The sequence below is a fragment of the Elephas maximus genome, chromosome 19 (assembly GCF_024166365.1).
Source record: "Elephas maximus indicus isolate mEleMax1 chromosome 19, mEleMax1 primary haplotype, whole genome shotgun sequence".
Taxonomy (NCBI): domain Eukaryota; kingdom Metazoa; phylum Chordata; class Mammalia; order Proboscidea; family Elephantidae; genus Elephas; species Elephas maximus.
This window is the reverse complement of record NC_064837.1, coordinates 18,240,962-18,262,749: the sequence shown is the minus strand read 5'-3', so window position 1 is coordinate 18,262,749 and position 21,788 is coordinate 18,240,962. Positions and strand designations below refer to the sequence as shown.

The 21,788-nt window shown below is 40.5% G+C and overlaps 1 protein-coding gene across 1 annotated transcript; it reads right to left on the bottom strand.

Annotated features, from left to right (window-relative positions):
• Nucleotides 1-237: 237 nt before the first annotated feature.
• LOC126062976 (olfactory receptor 1A1-like) lies at nucleotides 238-1,167 on the bottom strand. Its single transcript, XM_049861063.1, has one exon. The coding sequence runs from the start codon at nucleotides 1,165-1,167 to the stop codon at nucleotides 238-240; it is 930 nt and encodes a 309-aa protein (XP_049717020.1).
• Between the last annotated feature and the right edge of the window lie 20,621 nt (nucleotides 1,168-21,788).

The following is a 21,788-nucleotide window of genomic DNA, read 5'->3' as shown; positions in this document are numbered from 1 at the left end:
TAGCATCACTGGGGCATGAACCCAATTTTTGTGTACTGTCACTCTGACAAAAGGAGCAACAACGTGTACAAAGTGTCAGTAAGATGTCTCATCAAACTATTACAAGATTTTTGAGAAGAGGAATTGTCTGGCTGGAAAGAGCAATGATGGTTTCATGGAGAGGGATGACATTGGGGCTGGAATCTTATGTGCATGTTTAGTGGTGACTGCCCTTCCCAATATATGACCTCAAGTTGTTTAAGAGGAAATTCTCTTGCTGAAGAGTTTCCGCAAAGCAGCTTTCATGTCCTGGTTTCTCATACTGTAGATGAAAGGATTTAACATTGGGGTCACTGCTGTATACATCACAGTTATCACTGCATCCTTCTGGCTGTAACTGGTCAGAGGACAAAAATAAACGCCCATCACTGTCCCATAATACAAAGAAACAACTGTGAAGTGGGAGCCACAGGTAGAGAAGGCTTTGAGCATGCCCTTAGTGGATGGAACACGTAGGACAATGGAAAAGATTAGAACATACGAGATAATGATGCACATTAACGGCACACAGAAAACACCAACCCCTATGTGCATCATTTTCACATTAAAGTGGATATCAGAACAGGACAACTTGAGCAAAGAGGAAATGTCACAGTAGAAGTTGGCCACTTCGTGGTTGCCACAGAAGGACAGACTAGATGTTAGCAGAACGTTGGGGAGGGTACTGGCATTTGCAATTACCCAAGACCCAACAACAAGCAGAAAGCAAGACCTCCCACTGATAATTATTGTGTAATGAAGAGGGTGGCTGATGGCTACCACACGATCATATGCCATCACAGCCAAGATATAGCTATCTGTTGTACCCAAGGCAATCATGAAATACATCTGTGTTAGGCATTCTTCAAAGGAAATGGCTTTGCTCCCCAAGAGATGGTTTGCTAGCATCTTAGGGACAGTTACAGATGAGAAGAGGATGTCAACAAAGGAGAGATTGGCAAGGAAAAAGTACATGGGGTTGTGAAGGCGAATGTTGGAACGAATGGCCAAGATGATGAGCAGATTTCCAATCAGTGTGCTGGGGTAAATAAACAGGAAGAGAATGAAGAAGACATCTTCCTGCTGTTGTTGACCAGTAATTCCCAGCAGAATGAAACCCAAGGTAGAGGACTGGTTTCCTTCCTTCATGGCTCCTTCAATATGAAAGAGAGACAGTCCAGATTACTAATGAACTTACTGTGTGTAATGATCATCCTTATTCACCACCTTGGACTACAAAGTTCAGCTCCCTCTCTACCTAGGTTTACTAAATCCCAAGACAGACAATATTCTGGGGGAAGAAGTTCCCTCTTGGTCAGTGGGACTAATTACCAGTCACCTCTGGATACTCCGTTTGCCAAACACTCTCTTAGGCCTCATGGAAAATCACAAATCTGAGAAAAATACAGTTCATTAATGTATTTGTGGGAGAAATAATTATTAAGAATGAAATCTGTGCCAAGCACTGTGTTGGAAAAAATAAAACAAATTGAGGCATAGACTCTGCCCTCACGGTCTTCACAACTTAATGGAGAAGCAGAATTACACATCAATTTTATTTACACATGATAATGAAAGGACAGCATTTTGGCATGTAAGAAAACATACCCCAAGGTAATGGATATATCAGTGGGAGGACTACCCTGGACAAATAGGAATTAGTCTACTGACCAACCTCAGAATGAGCCAGAGCCCAGGAGGTGACAGATATCTATATTGGTATTGGCCAATTATAAATCACAAGGAGCAAAACCAGCCCAGTGAATTCTCTACCCTCCCATATGTCTCATTTTCAAAGTAGACTACTGACATCTCATTTGATAGATTTTATCTCTTTTCCGAGACCTTAAGCATACGTAATTGCAAGGCTTTTCTTCCTGGTCTTCTCCTCCCTTTTTTCATTACTTCTTTTGGTAACTTATCCGGCTCCACCATAGCTTCAGCTACCACTTTGCCAATGACTCTGAAGTCTCTATCTGTAGACTTGATTTCTCTTTCCCATATTTCTGTGTTCAATCATCCCAACAACATGTCTGACCAAACCTCATACTCTGCACACCCAACCTAAGGAAAAGTGCAAGCTTTTTCGAGGAGGAAAACCACATCTTTTTCATTTTTATATCCTCCAGACAGATTCTTGTGGAGTATTTTTCATTGTTGACACCAATAAGTTTGTGCTCAATATTTCTTCAGTTGAGTCCACATTTATTCACGGGTTCCATATATGTGATGTACCCACAGGCACATTCACTCACTTTTCCCCTCACCTCTACATCTGATCTTGTTGATTCTTCATTTAAAATAATTCTTACTTACCTCCACTTTCCTATTACAGTCTCAGTGCTTTAGCTTACTCCATCTTCATTTTCTGTGTGAAATGTTGTATTGCTCCCTTAACTGTTTGACTATAGGTTCCCATCTCTTTGATCTCTCTTGCACTCTGAGACCATAGGGATTGTGGTAGAGACTAACAGTTGCTCTCTCAAATCACTGTTATTCTCTTTTTCCTGGACACTCAGCAAGGTTACATTTCCCAGCCTCCCTTGTAGTGAGATGTCGTCAGGTGACTGAGTTCTAGCCAGTCAATTTATGTGTTCTAGTTCTGGGCTTCTTCCACACTCTCTTTCCTCCTTTGCCAGGTGAATGCAAATGGATAGAGATTTAATGGGATGGTGGAGTCACTTGGTGGGATAACCCCTGTTTCTTTTTCTCCAAGACCAGGAGGGCCATCTACTACTAGAAATACTCACTGGACCTGTGATGTATTTGTTATTGTAGTCTATGCTACCATAAGTAATTCAATAGTTTTTGTAAATAGAACTCTACTCAATAATTAATTCAATCTACCATTAGTTCAGTCACTAATTTTCAGTGTCTGCTACAGTACATATGAACTATATTTTAGGCACAGGGGATGCAGGTCTAACTATCTTTCTCAAAAATATGATGTGCTTTCTCACCTCTGCTTCTAAAGGAATTTGGTTTCTTCTCCTGAAATGCCTTTCTCCATCTTTATATAGAATTATAATAGCTCAGGTTGGGAAGGGTTGAGTAAAGCTGCAGAGCTCAGGGAGTATGGTTATGCATATGGTATGGCAGATTTCAGAGGTGGAGCTCTTGGAAACATAGCAGTCTAAGCTGATGTTGGTAGGTCTCATTCTTATTAAAACACATAAAATTTCTAGATAAATTATAAAAACAAATGAAAACCTCTTGCTGTCAAGTTAATTCCAACTCATAGCAACCTTAAAGAACAGAGTAGAACTGCCCCATAGGGTTTCTTGGTGACTTTGTTTTGGGATCTACATGGTATGGGGTTCAATGAGCATCTTGGATAGAGATCTTAACATCTTTTAAGGTACCAGGGAAGTTTCCAGCCAACAAATCTTCAACAGTTCTCTCTGTATTTTCTGTTATCCCTCCTGTTCTGGTACTCCAATCAGTCGAAGGTTATTTCTCTTCATAGAGTCCCACATGACTCTTTGGCTTTCTTCATTTCTTAAAATTCTTTTAGCTGATTTTTCATCAACTATATTGTTGCCAAGTATTTTAAACTCAGTTTCACTAATTCTGACTTCCATTTCCTCAGTTCTGCTCTCTTGGCTTTCTACTGAATTGTCTAATTCTGAAATTTTATTGTTAATCTGAATTTCTGATTGCTGTCTCTCTATGGATTCTTGCAGCCTATTAAATTTTTCATTATGTTCTTGAATAGCCTTCTTAATTTCCTTGACTTCTTTATCTGTGTGCTCCTTGGCTTGTTCTGCATTTTTCCTGATGTCTCGAAAAGTTGTCTTTATTAATCTTTTGTATTCTACATCTGGCAATTCCAGGAAGACATCTTCATCCAGAGGATTCCTTGACTCTTTGCTTTGGAAGTTTATTGAACCAATCACAGTCTGTTTCTTTATGCGATTTGTTATTGACTTTATCTCCCAGCCATGTGTAAGTTATTGTATTAATTTATATTATGTTTGGTCACAGTTTCCTAGATTCTTGCTTTGTTGTTTTGATATACCTGAATAGGCTACTAGGGTAAGCTAACTTGATTATTGGAGCCTTGGAAGCACTCTCATCCTCTCGCCAGATGCCTAGAGCTGTTATCAGGTATATGAGCCTAGGAATCCATTCACTATTCTTGTATAAGTTCAGCTCAGGTGTCCAGGCAGTCAGTCACTCAGTGTGTGGTGTAGGCTCTCACCTATGATCTTAAAGGAGAAGTGATGATTTCTGTATGCACAGGATTCTGGTTGCAGAAGGAGGATACACTCTGAGGAAGGAAGGGGGCTGATAATCTTCCCCCGAGTGTCTGTGAGGAAGGCACATCCCTGTTCTCTAAAGCACACTGGTGGGTGTGCTCTGCATCCAAACCATAGGCACCCAATACACCTAACCTTAAGGACTGGGAGGTATCACTTATCCTTGGGCCACTGTTGTGGGTGGCTAGGTGGTGTGGGTGGAGCCACCTGATGTGGGTAGGTGAGGACCTTGTTTAATAGGCAGAGTGGTATCAAATATCAAAAACCCACCTCTCCATCACACAGCTAAAAGAGTTACAGTCAGACCTCAAGCACATTCACCCTTGAAATATAACAGCAAGACCCTGGGTGCATAGTGGGGTGAAAGATATTCAAAGTCTATGGGCCACCTCTGCCCAGACAGGAGCTGCTTCTGCTCCAAGTTTCCAGATTAGGGAAGCTGGCAGATTATTTTTCCCCTGTTTGTTAATTTGTTCCTTCTCCAAGGCAGGGAGAATGGCTCAGGAAGATCAGCAGAACCTATTTCAGGCCCAGGGAAATCAACAGTTGCTGAAACTGGCTGGGGCAGAGGGAGGAGGAATCAGACAGATGGGAGAGAGTTCTTTCCAAAGGAGGAGCTATTACATCCACACGTTAAATTAGATGAAATCACTTATCTTGAGCTGAGAGCACTGTTTTTTCACTGACTCTGGGGGTGTGGGTAGATTCTGTGCATTGGCTTGGCCCTGCCATGGTCACACCAGCGGATCAGGGCTGCTCCATTTTGCTTGCCTTCTTTCACTGAAGCAGCCATGTCCTGAATGCCACTGCCAGCCCCACAGCCGTCACTCCAGGGGATCAGGGCTGCACCACTTTGCTTGCCTCATTTCACTGAAGTAACTGTGTCTCAAACGCTACCACCAGCCCCACCATGGTTGTGCCAGGGAATGGGGCTGAGGGGCACTGGTTTCCACTGAGTCAGGTCTGGCAACTCATCACTGCTTCTGTACCTTCTCTCCCTCCCTCATCACTCAGTCCAATTTCTTAACTTATCCTTTGACGTTCAGGGTTCCTAGTTTATATATAATCGATTTTCTTGTTTTTTTTCAGGGCTTTGCTGTAAGAGGGACCACTGGAAGTGCCTGACTATTCCACCATCGCTGCCCTGCACCCTCCTCCCATAGGGTTTTCAAGGAGCGGTTGGTGGATTGGAACTGCTGCCCTTTTGGTTAGCAGCTGAGCTCTTAACCACTATGCCATGAGGGATTCAAATCATAAAAGTGGAAAAAAAAAAAAGCCACATAGCCAAATCTAAAGGAAAGAAATGGGAATACCTAGGTATGACAAACAAAGAGAAAGCTCATAGCAAGAGTTGTAAGCCATAGCTGATGCTACAGTGGGTGCTCAGGTTTATCATTCAGGTATCAGGTCCTAAGGGCTGGAATATGGTATGTTAATACCCCTTCCGTACAAGAAATGTGGTCACAGATCCACATGATGTAGGGGAGTTTTACTTGCTCCCTGTGCATGAAATTCTTGAAGTGTTGACCTGCTTGTGAAAAGGGCACTAGGAAATATATTGGCATGTAAGTTTTGAAAAGAACAAAGTGGGTAGAAGTCACAGAAAATTTGTTGTCTGCAAAAAAAAAAAAACCAAAGGAATTTCTGGATAACCTAAGAGAGTTCAGGAAGTTTGTTGGATGTAAATAACTGTTTTTTAGAAATCAGTACTGTTCCATTCTCTCGTATACTTAAGTAGCAATAATTTAGAAAATATAATTCTTATAAAGACCCTCCACCATTCACAATAAAACCAAAATGCCAAACCCACTGTCAAGGAGTCAATTCCTCAAGTGTTACAGACTAGAATTGTAACTCAGGGTTTTTTTTTTTTTGACTCTCCACTTTACTGGGAGCAGATCCCCAGGCCTGTCCATCAGGCTGCTGCTGGATGGGTTCATACTGCCAACATTTAGATTATTAGTCAAGTGTAAACTACTTGTGTCACCCAGGGGCCCCAATCACAATAACAAGAGCAATTTTAAAGACTCTAGACATAATTCTAGCAGCCGTGGTGGCACAGTGGTTAAGAATCCAGTTTGAATCCACCAGCTTCTCTTTGGAAACTCTTTGGGGGCAGTTCTACTCTCTCCTGTCAGGTTGCTAAGAGTCAGAATCGCCTTGATGGGCAATGGTTTAGAAGTAATTCTAAGGTGCTCTGGTGGCTGAAGTGATTAAGGGTTTTGCTGCTAAGCAAAATGTTGCCTGTTTGAACCCACTAGCCACTCAGTAGGAGAAAGATGTGGCAATCTTCTTGCATAAAGATTATGGTCTTGGAAACCCTGTGAGGGCAGTTCTACTCTGTCCTATAGGTTCCCTATAAATTGGAATAGACCCGACGGCAACAAGTTTTGGGTAGATTTAATTCTAGCAAAAGAGATCCATGATCAGTATGAAAAAAATTACAAAACTTTACTAAAAGACAAAAATGAATACCTAAATAAATGGGAGATTTGCAATGTTAATGGATGGAGAAGTTCATTCTGTTAAAATGTCAGTTATTCTCTATTTAATCTGTAATTTGATGCAATCCCAGTCAAAATACAACAGATTTTTTTTAAATATGGAATTTAACAAACTGGTCCTAAAATTCATGTAGAAGAATGGACAGCCTAGAAGAGCTAAGCCAACTTGAGAAAGAGGAATAAGGAGAGAGGAATTGCCCTATTACTTATCAAAGTGGAATAGTACTGGTGTAAACAAACAAAAAAACAAAAAACCCCAAACCCGTTGCCTTCAAGTTAATTGTGACTCATAGCAACCTTATAAGACAGAGTTAAACTGCCCTATACGATTTCCAAGGTTGTAAATCTTTCAGAAGCCAACTGCCACATCCTTCTCCCATAGTGGGTTCGAACTACCCACCTTTTGGTTAGCTGTCCAGCGCTTAACCACTACACCACAGGGCTCCTAGTACTGGTGTAGGGACTAACAAATAGACCTTAATAACAGATTTGAGATCCCAGAAATTAGAGTATGACATGAGGTAATTTAGAAATATGTGAGGAAAAGACAATTTAATCAAAGGGCTGGGGCAATTGGATACCCATATATATATATATAAAATAACACTGAACAATAATTCCTGAAGGGTTAATTGTGAGATGCAAAACTTCAAACATTTTAGAAGCAATTTTATAAAGAAAAATATGGTTATGGTATCAGTGTAGGGAATGCTTTCTTAAACCAGATAAAAAGTGCACAAAACATAAGCAAAAATATTGCAAAGCTTGTCAACATTAAAATGAAAAACACTTGTAAAAAAAAAAGACAGAATAGGAAAAAGAGAAGGAAAGATCATAGGCTGGTAAGATGTATCATGCATAATCAATAAAGGATTAGTATTCAGAAAACACAAGAGTCATGCACACCAATTAAAAAAAGAGGAAAAATCCAGTAGGAAATAATGGATAAGAGAGTTCAATCTGCAAGTCCGGAAAGAGGGTACTAGTATGGCGAATAAACAAATGAAAAAAATGCTCAACCTCATTAGTAATCAGAGAAACCCACAATGACTCAAAATTCAATTTAATATTCTTCCTCTTGGAATTTTTTTTTCTTCTTTTTCATATGCTCACTGATGGAACTCTAAATTAGCATAACCACTCTGGAAGACAATTAGGCAATGTCTAGTAAAGTTGACATTCATACACCTGTCACCCAGCAATTTCACCTGGAAATTACACTGTAAAGAAACTCTATCACACGTGCTCAGGAAGACATCCACAAGGATGTGCACCATGATATAGATGATTAGAAATAGTCCACCAATTGAGGAATGGATAAGTAAATTTTAGTGTTTTCCTATGAATGGATCCTGTAAAATAGTTAAAATGAATTCTTCTGGTTAACTAAACTCCAGAATAATGGTTATCTCTGGGGTAAGAGAGGGAAATTAGATGTTGGATGAGAAGAAACAGTGTCTGTACTATTTATTTAAAAAAAATTGTGGCAAATATGACCGAATGTTCCATTTATTAAATTTAGATGATAAGTTTTTGTTATGTTATTTGTTATGTCTTTGGATGTTTTAGCAATATCATATTTAGTTTAAAAGAATGATTTCACAGCTTTGGGTGATAACTGGGTGCATGGTTTGGGCTTGGAGCTGGGTGGCTCAAGTCCATGTTTCATTGCAAGTAGGAGATAGAGGGTTACTCTCAAAGAGGCTGAGGATAAGCAGGAGTTTAGTTACACTGGAAAGAGGGATCCAAGGGCCATTCAATCATGCTAAGAGTGGACAATGTTAAAGGAGAAAGAAGCAGGTTAGAGGATGCAAATAGTGGATGCAAGCAGGGGATAGATTTAACAATCTTTTGCTAACGTTATTAATCGTCAGGTGCTGCTCCTCCCAGCTCATTATTTTGTGCATTCTTCTTTGACCCAATGGTGATCTCCAGTCTCTTAACCTCTTTATTGCACCAGTATTACACTCATGTAGTCACCCCAGTTGTGGCCCTTTCATCCCTCCCTGCCTGCAGCCCGTGCTCATCCACCCTTCAACAAAACTTGAACCCCAAGATAATCTCTCCATGTTCTCACTTCTCTGTTCCTGGGTATAGAGCCCTGGTGGTATAATGGTTAAGAGTTTGGCTGCTAACCAAAAGGTCAGCAGTTCAAATCTGTCAGCCGCTCCTTTAAACCCCTATGATGCGGTTCTACTCTGTCCTATAGGGTCATTATGAGTCAGAATCGACACCATGGCTCCTAACAACAACAATAATTCCTGGGTATGGAGCCTTGGTTGTGTAGTGGTTAAGAGTCTGGCTGCTAACCAAAAGGTCGGCAGTTCCAATTCACCAGCTGCTCCTTGGAAAACCTATGGGACAGCTCTACTCTGTCCTATAGGGTTGCTATCAACTCAATGGCAACAGGTTTTTATTTTAGTTGACTTTATTTTTTATTCCTGGGTAGTGGAGGCATAGTGGAGAAATCACACAAACTCGGAGTGCAAATTCACAATGTTCAATTCCATTTGGACCCTCAATAGTCTTCGGCAAGCCTCCCACTCCCCATTCTCTTCAGTAGTCCATGCAAAACTTTTGCCACTCTCCTCAAAACTCACCCCAACATTCTATAACAGAACTGTCATGGAAGCCTGGGTGTTGCTTCCCTCTTCATTGAGAAAATTAAACCCGTAAGGGAATGATTCCTCAATTTTCTCCCCTACACATACTTTCCATACACATACTTCCATCCCGTTCTTTTTTTGCCCCAAGACTCAAAATGAAAGTTTGTATCCATAAATATGTGGATTCCCTTCTGTTTCTTTGACAATATTGCTCCATCAGTTCTTTCAGCTACTTGGACACCTGTTCCTTTCCATTAAATAGTAAACATATTATAGCCTCTTTAGTCATTAAATGAGGAGTTTCTGAGAGGTGCAAATGGTTAAGTACTTGGCTACTTATCAAAAGCTTGGTGGTTTGGAATGGCCAGAGGCTCCTTGGAAGAAAGGCCTGGCAACCTGCTTCCAAGAGGTCATAGCCCAGAAAATGCTATGGAGCACAGGTCTACTCTGCAACACCTGGGATTTACTTGAGTTGGAATAGAGTTGAACGCAACTGGTTAGTCATTAAATGAATCTTCCTCAATCTTGTAACCCTTTCTAGCTACCACCCATTTCTTTTCTCTGTCCTTTTTTAGCAAGGCTTCCCTGCAGAGACATCTGCTTATTGGATCCAAAATTATGTTTACAAAATTGAAATGTGACTATATCTCTCTCTTTAAAATCACTCACTGTCTACTCATCACCCAATAGATGAAGTTCAATTTCCTTGTCATGGAGAAAAAAAACAAGGACAGGGTTCAGACAATGGAGTGGAAATTTAGGCAAAAGTGTGCCATCTATTTTTACCAGGAGCAGAGGGTACAGGCAGGGGAGTAGGAAGAAATCAGCCTGGAAGAGAAGTTTTGGGTTATATTGTAGAGTGTTTTGAGATAAAGCAAGAATTTTGTACCTTATTCTTTAAGTACAAAGAATTAATATAGTGGATAAGGATTGTATTAGCCTTTTCTGGTAATATAGACAAAAATCTTTTGTTTAATGTAAATGAAGGTATTTGGACATATAAATTAAATTATTGATCAATAAGGCAACATTTTGGAGTGGCAATCTGGTACAAGGACAATTTCAAGTTGATTTTCAAAATGTGCGTACACACACACACACACACACACACACACTCACAATGTTACTTCAGGAGATACAGCTTAGGTCTGAGAAACCAAATCAGAAATACCCCTTCCTGAACCCAACTTCATGCCCAATAGCCCAAGGAGAAGAATTGTCAGATAAAATCTAAAGCCTTGTTTTCTGTGTCTTTTGGTTCATTATTACGGCTGCCAGTTGGAGACTGTATATGGAGGAAGGAAAGCAGGATGCTCTGAGGAGGAGGAGATGACAAAGGGAGGGTTCTTTCTTTTTGTGTTTATCCCCATCTCTCCTCTGTTTGAGAACTTGGGTTCTAGATTCAGTCCAGGATTAGAGTTCTAGCTTTGCTGCTACTTTTCTCTGTGACTTTAGGCAATTCATTTGACCATTTTTTAAAAATCTGATAAAAATGACATAGTTGTTCTACTTACCTCTTGGGAGTTTTGTGAAGGTCAGCAGAGATAATGCATGTAATGCAGTTGCTGACACGTAATGAGTCCTCAGTTATAAGCTAGTTATCCCTTGATTTCATAAAGACTCTCTCCTCCAATATCCACAGCCCTGTCTGTGCTGGGTTCAAATGCTGTCAGAAAGGGTCCTGGCCACATGGCTTTCACTTCTCTTTCACAAACGGGAAATTTACAGTCAGCTGGTCAACGTTGCTTTTTTGTAGCATGCTGGAAAAAGGGCCAGTAGTGGGTGTGGGGCTCAGGTCCCTGGTCCTCTGTTCCTGAGGTGGAGGAAATAAGGCTGGGACGGTACGGAAACAGGAACCTTGAATTTTCCAACCTCAGTGCAGAGCAGAAGTGGTAGACAAGGCCTGTGGGGCTGGAGCTGTTCTGGATGAGTCCTCTAGTTCCCTCCTCAAGGAAGCAGGATGGGTCATAACATAGAGATAATTTGGAATTATTCACCAGGCTATAAAATCTCTTGAAACACAACTCCCCCAGGTCTTAGTTCAGGCCAAAGTCAGTAAACTGTTGAGGTTCATTTACACTCTCCTCCAGCTGTGCCCTGAGGGGACACAGTGTCTCCTGTGAGTAATTATTCTAGATTTCTTTTCCAGGAGAAAGGATGGGCTTCCCGGAGGTGTGTCTCCAGGGTCCAAGCTCTGGGGTGAGCTACTCCAGGGTCTTTGTTGGAATGTGGGTCCCTCTTCTCTGCGGTTCAGCACAATCCTGGAATCATCCCTTTGGACTACTAGGACTATGGTACATTTGAGCTCATGGTCTCTCTTCCGGCCCATGTTGAATCCCTTCTGGTGCTGAGTGGCAAAGAAGAAGAATTACAGTTCATCTTTGTTCTAGGATCTGACATAACAGAGTTACAGTGGGAGTTATATTCTCTTTTATTTAGCATGCTGGGTCCTAGGTCTCCTAAGTTTTTAGAATCTTAGAGATGGAAATGGCAAAGATGTTATCTAGTTCACTTTACGCATGTGTCACTTTTATAACAGCTATAATTAATGGCCATTATCCTATGATATAGCCCCTTTTTTCTTAGAGAGGTCATTAGCTTTCTATAGATGACCACAGTGAAGACTGTGAACTCTCGGTGAGTTTGGATCCTGGCTCTGCCACTTTCTGGCTGTATGACCTTGGACAAAACCTAGCTTAACTGTAGAATGGGAATAATAATAATGATAATATCTTCCTAAAGTTGTTAGGAGGATAAAATGAGTTAATATCTGAATAGCTCTGGAAAGAAAACCTAGCACATAGTTTTAAAAAAACAACAAAAAAGCAGTTACTAGTGAGTCAGTTCTGACTCATGATGACCTCATGTGTTTCAGAGTAGAACTGTGCTCCACAGGGTTTTCAATCTGTAAATGTTAATTGTTATTTTATTACCTTCTACGCTAGGTATTTAATTGACAACTCTCCAAAATATTCTATCAGACTGTTGAAAAAATGTTTGTTAAATTGCATTTTCCTCTAGCTATGTTCCAGGTCACTGCATCCTGTTGGTTCTGTTGTTACCTGACCTGTATTTGGACCATGCTTCGGTTTCCAGGACATGGCGTTTCCAAATTTGCATAAGATGACAGTCCATCGTAGGTAATAAATATTTTCTTCCTAGTAATCACGTTTTTCTCTTAGTGTTCTTTTCGGAATATCACTACTTCCATGTTTTATGTATTGGATACCCACTGAGGCAAGGCATTGATCCATAATTTGTATGTCCAAATACCCGTGTTTACATTAAACAAAAGATTTCATGTATGTAGTACCAGAAAAGGTAATACAAAAGAACTACGAAGAAAATGATCTTTAACCCTAAGAATTTGCAAATATCTTCTGTGAACTGTGACTACAGCTTTATTTAGCTTATCAAAGTAATCTGTGACCCTTATTCCCACTCCTAACCCCACCCTCAAAGGACAAAAATGATTGAGAGAAAGAGACAGGCTCAATTCAATTGTCTGTTGGCAAATTCTAGGCTTAGTTTAAGCCTTAGTTAAACCCCTCTTGTTTAAGGCCATTTTGAAAAAAGGAGTGATCTATGAAACATATTTGCAGAGTAAGAGAAAGTTAGCAACAGCTTAAGTAGTTGGAAGGAAAACTTATACTTGGAAGTATCATATTTTTACACAAATAACGCGTGCCTTCTGTTTTTTTTTTTTTTTTCTGTTTATTTGCTGGCTGCCCCACCACCCCAAGGTATTTTTGTAAGTGTGCTTTGCTAATTTTTTTTTTTTTTTAATAGCAACATGCGGAAGAAGATTGGCATGGTGGCCCTTGTGAGGGTGCCTCAGGGGTGGAGGGAGCGGCCAGCAAACTAACGCAGAAGGCAGGCAGACTGAAAACCAACTCCAAGGACTGATTGTGAGAAGGTTTAGAGTTAAGCTCCATCTCAGTGCTCTATCCTGCCAGATCTCTTATGCTTAGGAAAGGCACTGGTGGGGAGGAAGTGGGACTGTGAAACAAGGCATGGGCACATTGAGAACTCACAGTGTTGAGAACCATTGCCTCCCCTAACCCCACAATCTCTGTCAAACTTCCTTTCTGGCTTAGGCAGCCTTACCCACACCTCCACTGCCACTGGTGGGGGAAGTCAGCCCTTCCCTGAAGAAAAGTCTTTCAATGACAGCACCTGTGCCAAGTGTCTCACAAGGTAATGGTGGTTCTCCTCTTGACTCGTCCCCACCAGCCCCAGGAGTTCGTCCTTAATATAGCCCAGATGGGGGTGTACAAGGCCTGCTTCTGAGGAGACAGCCTGCATCCCAAAAGAGCTGCAGGATCTTTTCAGTTTGTATCAGCTGGAGTCTGAGGAGCATGTGCAGAGGCAAATTCTAAGGTGTCAAGACCAAGAAAGATGAAACATGAGGCTCAGTCAGCCCAAATTCAGTTACGTGGCTGCACTTACCCAGACTTTGCGTTTCTCTAACGACTAATGATGTTGAGCACCTTTCCATGTGCTTGTTTGGCCATTTGTGTATATTCTCTGGAGAAATAGCTATTCAGGTCCTTTTCCCATTTTAAAATTAATTTGTTTGTGTTTTTGTTATTGAGTTGTAAGTTCTTTATATATTTTGAACATTAGATCCTTATCGGGGATACGATTTGAAGATTTTTTTCTCCCATTCTGTAGGTTGTCTTTTCACTTTCTTGATAATGCCCCTTGACACACAAAAGTTTTTAATTTTCATAAAGTTCAGTTATCTATTTTTTTCTTTTGTTACTCATGCTTTTGATGTCATATCTAAGAATTCATTGCTAAATCCGAAGTCATGAAAGTTTACCTCAATGTTTTCTTCTAAGAGTTTTGTAGTTTTAGCTCTTATATTTAGGTTGTTGATCTATTTTGAGTTAATTTTTATATTGGGATGAGGTAGGGTCCAAGCTTTTTTTTTTGCATGTGGATACCCAGTTGTCTCAGCATCATTTTTTTTTTTTATTAACTTTTATTAAGCTTCAAGTGAACGTTTACAAATCCAATCAATCTGTCACATATAAGTTTACATACATCTCACTCCCTACTCCCACTTGCTCTCCCCCTCTTGAGTCAGCCCTTTCAGTCTCTCCTTTCGTGACAATTTTGCCAGCTTCTCTCTCTCTCTATCCTCCCATCCCCCCTCCAGACAAGAGTTGCCAACACAATCTCAAGTGTCCACCTGATATAATTAGCTCACTCTTCATCAGCGTCTCTCTCCCACCCGCTGACCAGTCCCTTTCATTTCTGATGAGTTGTCTTCGGGAATGGTTCCTGTCCTGTGCCAACAGAAGGTCTGGGGACCATGGCCGCCGGGATTCCTCTAGTCTCAGTCAGACCATTAAGTTTGGTCTTTTTATGAGAATTTGGGGTCTGTATCCCACTGATCTCCTGCTCCTCTGCTGTGCTCCCTGTCAGGGCAGTCATCACTTGTGCCCGGGCACCAACTAGTTCTTCTGGTCTCAGGATGATGTAGGTCTCTGGTTCATGTGGCCCTTTCTGTCTCTTGGGCTCTTAGTTGTCGTGTGGCCTTGGTGTTCTTCATTTTCCTTTGCTCCAGGTGGGTTGAGACCAATTGCTGCATCTTAGATGGCCGCTTGTTAGCATTTAGGACCCCAGACGCCACATTTCAAAGTGGGATGCAGAATGATTTCATAATAGAATCAGCATCATTTTTTAAAGCGATTATTCTTTTGTTATTTAATGGCCTTGTCATCCTTGTCAAAAATCAGTTGATCATAGATGTATAGGTTTATTTCTGGACTCTCAGTTCTATTTCTTTCTCTGTATATCTATCCTTATGCCAGCACCACATGTTTTGATTACTATAGCTTTGTAGTAGGTTTTGAAATCAGGAAGTATGTTGATTTACAATTTTTGACATATCCAAGAGATTACAGTCTTTGTCTTATATGTGTATTGTCAAGGTTCCTTCCTAGTTTGTGGCTTGTCTTTTTACCCTCTTAATCATGTCTTTCGATGACTGAAGTTCTTAATTTTAACAGAATATTATTGATCATTTACTCTAATTCGTTGTGTGTGTGTGTTCTGTTTAAAAAAATTTTGTCTACTCCAAGGCCATGAAGATATTTTCCCATATTTTCTTCTAGAAGCGTAATAGTTTACCTTTCACATTTAGGCACGTGATCTATCTTAATTTGATTCCGTGTATGTGTGTGTGTGTGTGGTACGAAAGGTGGGTCAAGTTTCGTTTTTTTTTTTTTTTATTCAGATATCCAATTATTTGAAAACATCGTTTCTTCTCCACTGATTTTTAGTGGTTAATTTGTCGATAAACCAATACATTATTTTTACATGGGTCTATTTTTGGACCCACTATTCTTTTCCATTGTTCCTTTTGTCTGTCCTTGCATATATATTCCACTGCTTCAACTAATAAGGCTTTATATTAATTGAAACCTGGTAGTGTGAGTATCAAACTTTGTTCTTCGCTTTCAAGACTGTCTTATTTATTCTAAGTCTTTTGAGTTTCCATGTAAAGTTTAGAATCAGCTTTGTGAATTCACTACGCCCCCCTCCCCAAAAAATTGGACTTTGATTGGGATTGCATTGACTTTATAACTCGATTTGGTAATAAATGACATTTTGAAAACTTTTAGTCTCTGAATCCATGAATATAGCCTTAGGGTAACCATCTTTGCTCTGATTAATATAAAATTGAGAGGTTTATTGAGAGTAAAGTGATAGCTCAAACTGGAGATAGACTTAATTCCATGCAGTGGAACCAGTAATGCAATACGACAACTCAGCAGTGATGTTTTATAAAAGGGAAACAAAGGGCATGAAGTACAGTACTTGACTGGTGTTTGCAAACTTAGATCATTGAAAAACATTACTTGATTGGTGATTACATGCTTTTAGATCATTGAAAGACATTACTCAATTTGTAGTAGATAATTGTGACTTCCTGTGGTGGGAACTCATAAGGTAGGACTTCCAGTACCGAAAGCTCATAAGGTGATTGGCTTTAAAGGACATATGTGTCTTCTTAGTTTGGTTATAATGTGGTAATCATAAGATACATGATGAGGGTGAATTGCAGAGTAGCTGCGTCATCATTACTGGACACTCCTCTCTCAGGGAAGCCTCAGTGTAGTTACATCATCATTGCCAGACATTTCTTAGACTCATGATTAAGTCTACAGAGAAAATGGCTCTTGCTAGGGTGGAAACAGAACTAGCCACAAAGGAATCACACTCAAACCTCAAGATGGCCACTTCAGATCTTCTCAGGTACCATAAATTTTAAAATTCCCTTACATATCCCCTCCTTTTGATCAAGGATTTTAAAAGAAAAAGTTTTCTGATCAGTTCATGACCACTATTCTGAAAGTAGGCTTTCTTTGCATGGACTTTGAGCATATGTTTTATTGTGGATGGCTGTTTATTTAGTAAACCTTTAAGACCTCAGAAGCTATGCTTGTCAAAAGGTTGTAATTGTTGTTAGGTGCTGTCAAGTTGGCTCTGACTCAGAGACTCCATGCAAAAGAGGAGAAAACCCTGCCTGATCCTAAGCTATCCTCACTCCTTAGGAACATTCGGGCTGTACTTCTTCCAAGGCAGATTTGTTCATTCTCCTGGCAGTCCATAGTATATTCAATATTCTTCACCAATAGCCCAATACAAAGGCATCAATTCTTCCTCAATCTTCCTTATTCGTTGTCCAACTTTCACATGCATATGGGGTGGTTGAAAATACCATGCCCTAGGTCAAGTACACCTTAGTCCTCAAAGTGACATCTCTGCTTTTCAACGCTTTGAAAAGATCCTTTGCAGCAGATTCACCCAAATGCAATCCGTTTTTTGATTTCATGAGTTATGGCTTCCCGGGGTGCTGACCGTGGATTCAAGAAAAATGAAATCAAACTATGAATAGTTGTAGAACATTGTGAAAAGGTAGCTGGCCATTAGTTGATGTCTTCACCATTCCATTGTTTTTGCCTCTTGTTTCTGTGATTTTATTACTTGAGGGTCAGTGCTGGGCAGGTCACATTAGAGGAATAACCTGACATCTGATGGCTTACTCAAGGAATGGGCTCAAGTCAATCTGAAATATAAATACTGTCAATGTACATTATTCCTTTCAAAGGCATTAAGTGGGTCTTTTGGGTAATGGCTTTTGTCAAATGTTTCATACAACATTTTGTAGTCCCTAACATTATTACAATGACAATGAATATTATTAATCTGGTTAACAATATAGACTTAACCCTTGATCCAACACCTGAGGATAGCCAGCTGAAAATATCTAGAAAAGGGTAGACTGAGGGTGGAGGTATATGCAGCCAAGTAGCCTTTGGGCAAATTAGTTTAATATCTTGTTCCTGACACAGTGGCTGCAAGAATGGGCTCAAGCATAACAATGATTGTGAAGATGGTGCAGGACTGGGCAGTGTTTTCTTCTGTAGTACGTAGGGTAGCTATGAGTTGGAACTGACTCAATGGCACCTGAGAACAACAACCTTTCCTGAGATGTTAAACCAGGTGCAGCAGGAGGTGTTAGCTATACACAGACCCTTCCTTTCTGGACTAAGAGGAAATCTAGGGACAATTCAATAACCTAAAACTACTTTGAAAAGTGAGTTCAGTGATTTCTCTTGAGCAGTCATAGCTCTTGACTGTTTCTCTTCCTTTCTAATAGTTTCAGGTGATCAGTCCAATGTAAACTCTCATTGTAAGAATGAATGTCTAGTGGGAATCCCATGTGGCCTAAGGTACTTTGGCCTGTCATATTCCAACCATCCAAACAGGATAAAGCCCAGGTATAAGACTTATTTGGATACAAATTTGTAAAGGTGGGGTTATCTTCAGATTCAATCAATTTTGAATCAGGGCAAGTTGCCCAATCTGGGAGGATCATCCAGTAATAATCTCATGAGGAGTCGATTTGTAAAGTCCAAATGGAGAAATTCTTAAATTTATAAAGGACAATAGATAGCACATTAGTCCAAGGCAATTGTAAAGATTTGGAAAGTTGGGCTAGTTGAGTTTTCATTATTCCATTAGGTCTTTCAAATACAGCAGAGGATCCAGGATAAGGGCAATAAAGTCTTTGGAAAATGGAAGATTTTATGTATTTCCTCAATTATTTGCCCAGTAAAATGGGTGTCTCGACAATTAGAAAGGACCCTTGGGTCTCCCCAAGTGGTGATAATGTTCTCAAGAAGTTTCTTAGCCACAAAAGTCTTAGTTGCTAGACGGCCAGGGAAAACTTCTACCCAGTGAGAAAATCTACAAGTGATTACTAATACAAACTTGTAACCACTCAAGAGGGGAAGTTGGATAAAATCAATGTGCCCTTCAGGCGTTTGTCCTGATGGCAGGGGAAATCTCCCAGGTGGAGCTTTCCAACATTTACCTAAATTAAATTGAGAACGAATTGAACATTGGAGAGCCATTTGTTCTGCAGCTTCATAAAAATGACCCACAAATATTTCTTTAAAATTTCTTTCATCTTGTTTCTTCTCAAATGTGTGTTCACGTGCAATGAGTAGGTCTATTGTCATTTTATAATTTTATCTGTGAGGGTTAATTGTTGATGTTTAAAAAGTGATTCTGAAATTTCTTTCCAGTCAAATTTTGGTGCGCAACATTTTGCTGGTGCCATATTTACAGGCATCCTAACAGCTCTGTTATTTTTATCTAGCCTCTCCTTTTCCTCATGATCATGAGTGGAATTATTATGGTCGTGAATGAGGGCAGTGTCTTTAATGGGTGCTCTATCAACTAAGTTGTTTCCTTTAATTTCCTCTGTTTGTGGTACCCCTTCGGGTTGATGGGCCTGGATTTTAATTATAGCAATCTCAGATGCTAGCAAAAGGGTATCCAGGAGGTCTTCTACTAAGCGGTCTTCTTATCTTGTGTCCTAAAAGAAGTTAGGAACCCCCTTTGTTTCCATAACTTGCCAAAATCATGAGTAATTTTTTAAAAACCTACATGGAATCTGTGTAAATGTTTACCAACCGTTCAGAAGCCAGTTTGCAAGCCATTTTGAGTGTAATCAGTTCAGCTTGCTGAGCTGAAGTGATGTCAGAAAAGGTGCCGCTTTCGAAGACCTTGGCGGAAGTGGCCATGGCATATCCTCCCTGGTAAAGAGAGTTGGTAGGTTTTGCATTTAAATATGACCTCTCAACAAATAGCATTAAATCAGGATTTGATAATGGGGCTTCTTGTAAATCTTGCCCAGGAGACAAAAGCTGTTTAGTAGGATTTATGCAATCATGGAGTGGATGGTTATCATCATTAGGTAAAGGTAACCACATAGCTGGAGTCAGAGAAGTTGCAATATGTAACTGACTATTAGAAGCTACCAAAAGGAGAGCTTCATAAGAAGCCAGCCTGCTGGCTGAAAGATATTGAGTTAATGTTGGATTTAGAATGGATGACACCGTCTGAGGGACATAAACGTTAATAAAATTACTTAAAACTATATCTTCTGTGATCTTAATTAGTCTAGCAGTTGTAGTGACTGCTCTAGGCCAAGGGGAGCAACCCCTTGTGAAGGGGATTCAGCTAGATATTATAATACCCAATGAGTTTCTGTTGTCCTCTGTGTTTTTGAATGAGGAGTCCTAGTATTTTTAGAAGTCCTGCGGACAAAAAATGAAAACTCTGGATTATAGTTAAGAAACACTAGAGTAAGAGTCTTAAGTAATGCCTCTTTTAGTTGAGTGATGGCTTTTGGCCATCCTTGGGTAGTTGAAAGGGGTCAGCCTTTGAACTCTTAAGATAATGGTAAAGAGATTGAGCTAGTAAAGAAAAATTTCATATCCAAGTTCTGTAGTAACCACAGGACTCTAAAAATTCTTTTAATTGTTTTTCTTTTTTCTTTTTGTGGTAGGGACAGAATAAGCTAAGATAGTCTATTTTTTATTTTGGAGTTTACAGTGACTCCCTTTGCTGAGATTATGTTTCAAGTACTTAACAGAAGATTGGGCTACTTTTGATTTTTCTTTGGAGGCCTCATGACATCTATCAAAATGTTATAACAACAGGAGACTATTGGTAAAACAACCTGTTGGGAGTTAAAACAGCCCAGTAAATTATTAACTTATTACAGCAGTGTAGATCCTTTGTATGTTGTTACTCAAGGGTTTTATTTTGTTACTCAAGGGTTATGAAGACTGTTTGGGATAATAGTTTTGGTCTAGTTCTTTAGATCCCAGGCCTTGGTGTTAGATGAGTATATTTTGGCATGCATTAACTCTAAAGTTCCTTGTGTCCTGACGCTAGGAGCATATTCTGAGCAGGCCAAGGTTCTTACCATTTTGGACCTGGAACAATGCAGGGCTCCCAGGTGTCTATGACCCAGCTCAGGGACAGGGTGGGGGACGCCATTCTCTGCCCAAGCTGGGCAACAAAAAGCAGTGCAGAGCTAGAGCGGGGGCCAGGCCTGGCTGCCCTCCTGCTGTGCCACTCAGCAAAATAGCAAGGCCGAATGCTGGAAGACCATGCTGTCATGGCCCTGCCCTGGGCCTGGGCCCCATACCTGGATTTTTTTTTTTCTTACTGTCTGTGGCCCCTGTCTACCTGCCTGGGCTGCTTGTTATGTTTACATACAGGGAGTGGGCAAGTGGACTCTGCAGTGTTCACATCCCCCACACCAGCCACATGGATGCCAAGCCCAGCACAGCCAGCCTGCAAACAGTTTTATCCAGGCTGCAGCAGCCAGTGCTAGGACGAAGAAGTGTGGTGGCCTCGGGCGATCGCTGCTGCTGGGACTTGAGCCATCACACTTAATTTGCTTATCCAGCCCCTATATGGCCGAGGCCGGGGTATGAGAAGTGACCAGAGCACAGTCTTCCCACTGTCTTCTTCCCTTCTGCCTGTGGAACGCTGCTGCTCATATAACGGTTTCCACTTGGAGCATGTATGAGCTGCTGAGGCACATTCTCTCCAGGGCACTCTCACTTGGTTTAATCAGCAGTCCAGTTGGGAGGTGGGACACAGTGAGCATGCATTTGGTTGGTCTGATTAACGCATTTATTAAATTATATAAGTCTGCCAGGCCAGGTTTGTAAGTTTCAGCTAATATTTTAAATCCCTGGGTTAACTTGTGGAGATTTTTGGGTGGATTGGGAAACTTCTTTACAATGGCACAAAGTTCCGCCTCAGATCATAGGGTAAATATAACTTGAGGTTCCTCAGCCCCTTTGGATATTTAATTTTAAAAGGCATTTTGGAAACAAGTTTTTCTTCTTCTTTAAAGGTTCTTTAGGGTAGTAAGAGAGAGTTCAGATAAGGTATTTTTGGGGGGGTAGGACAGTAAAGGTGGGTGAAGAGTAGTGGCTGGCAGAGGGGTGAGGGAGAGAAGGAAGCCAAGCATCTGATGCTAGGGATGGATTATAGATGCTGGGGACTCTGCC

Excerpts from the sequence above, each read along its gene's own strand:
- LOC126062976 (XM_049861063.1), bottom strand. The coding sequence starts at position 1,167 with ATGAAGGAAGGAAACCAGTCCTCTACCTTGGGTTTCATTCTGCTGGGA.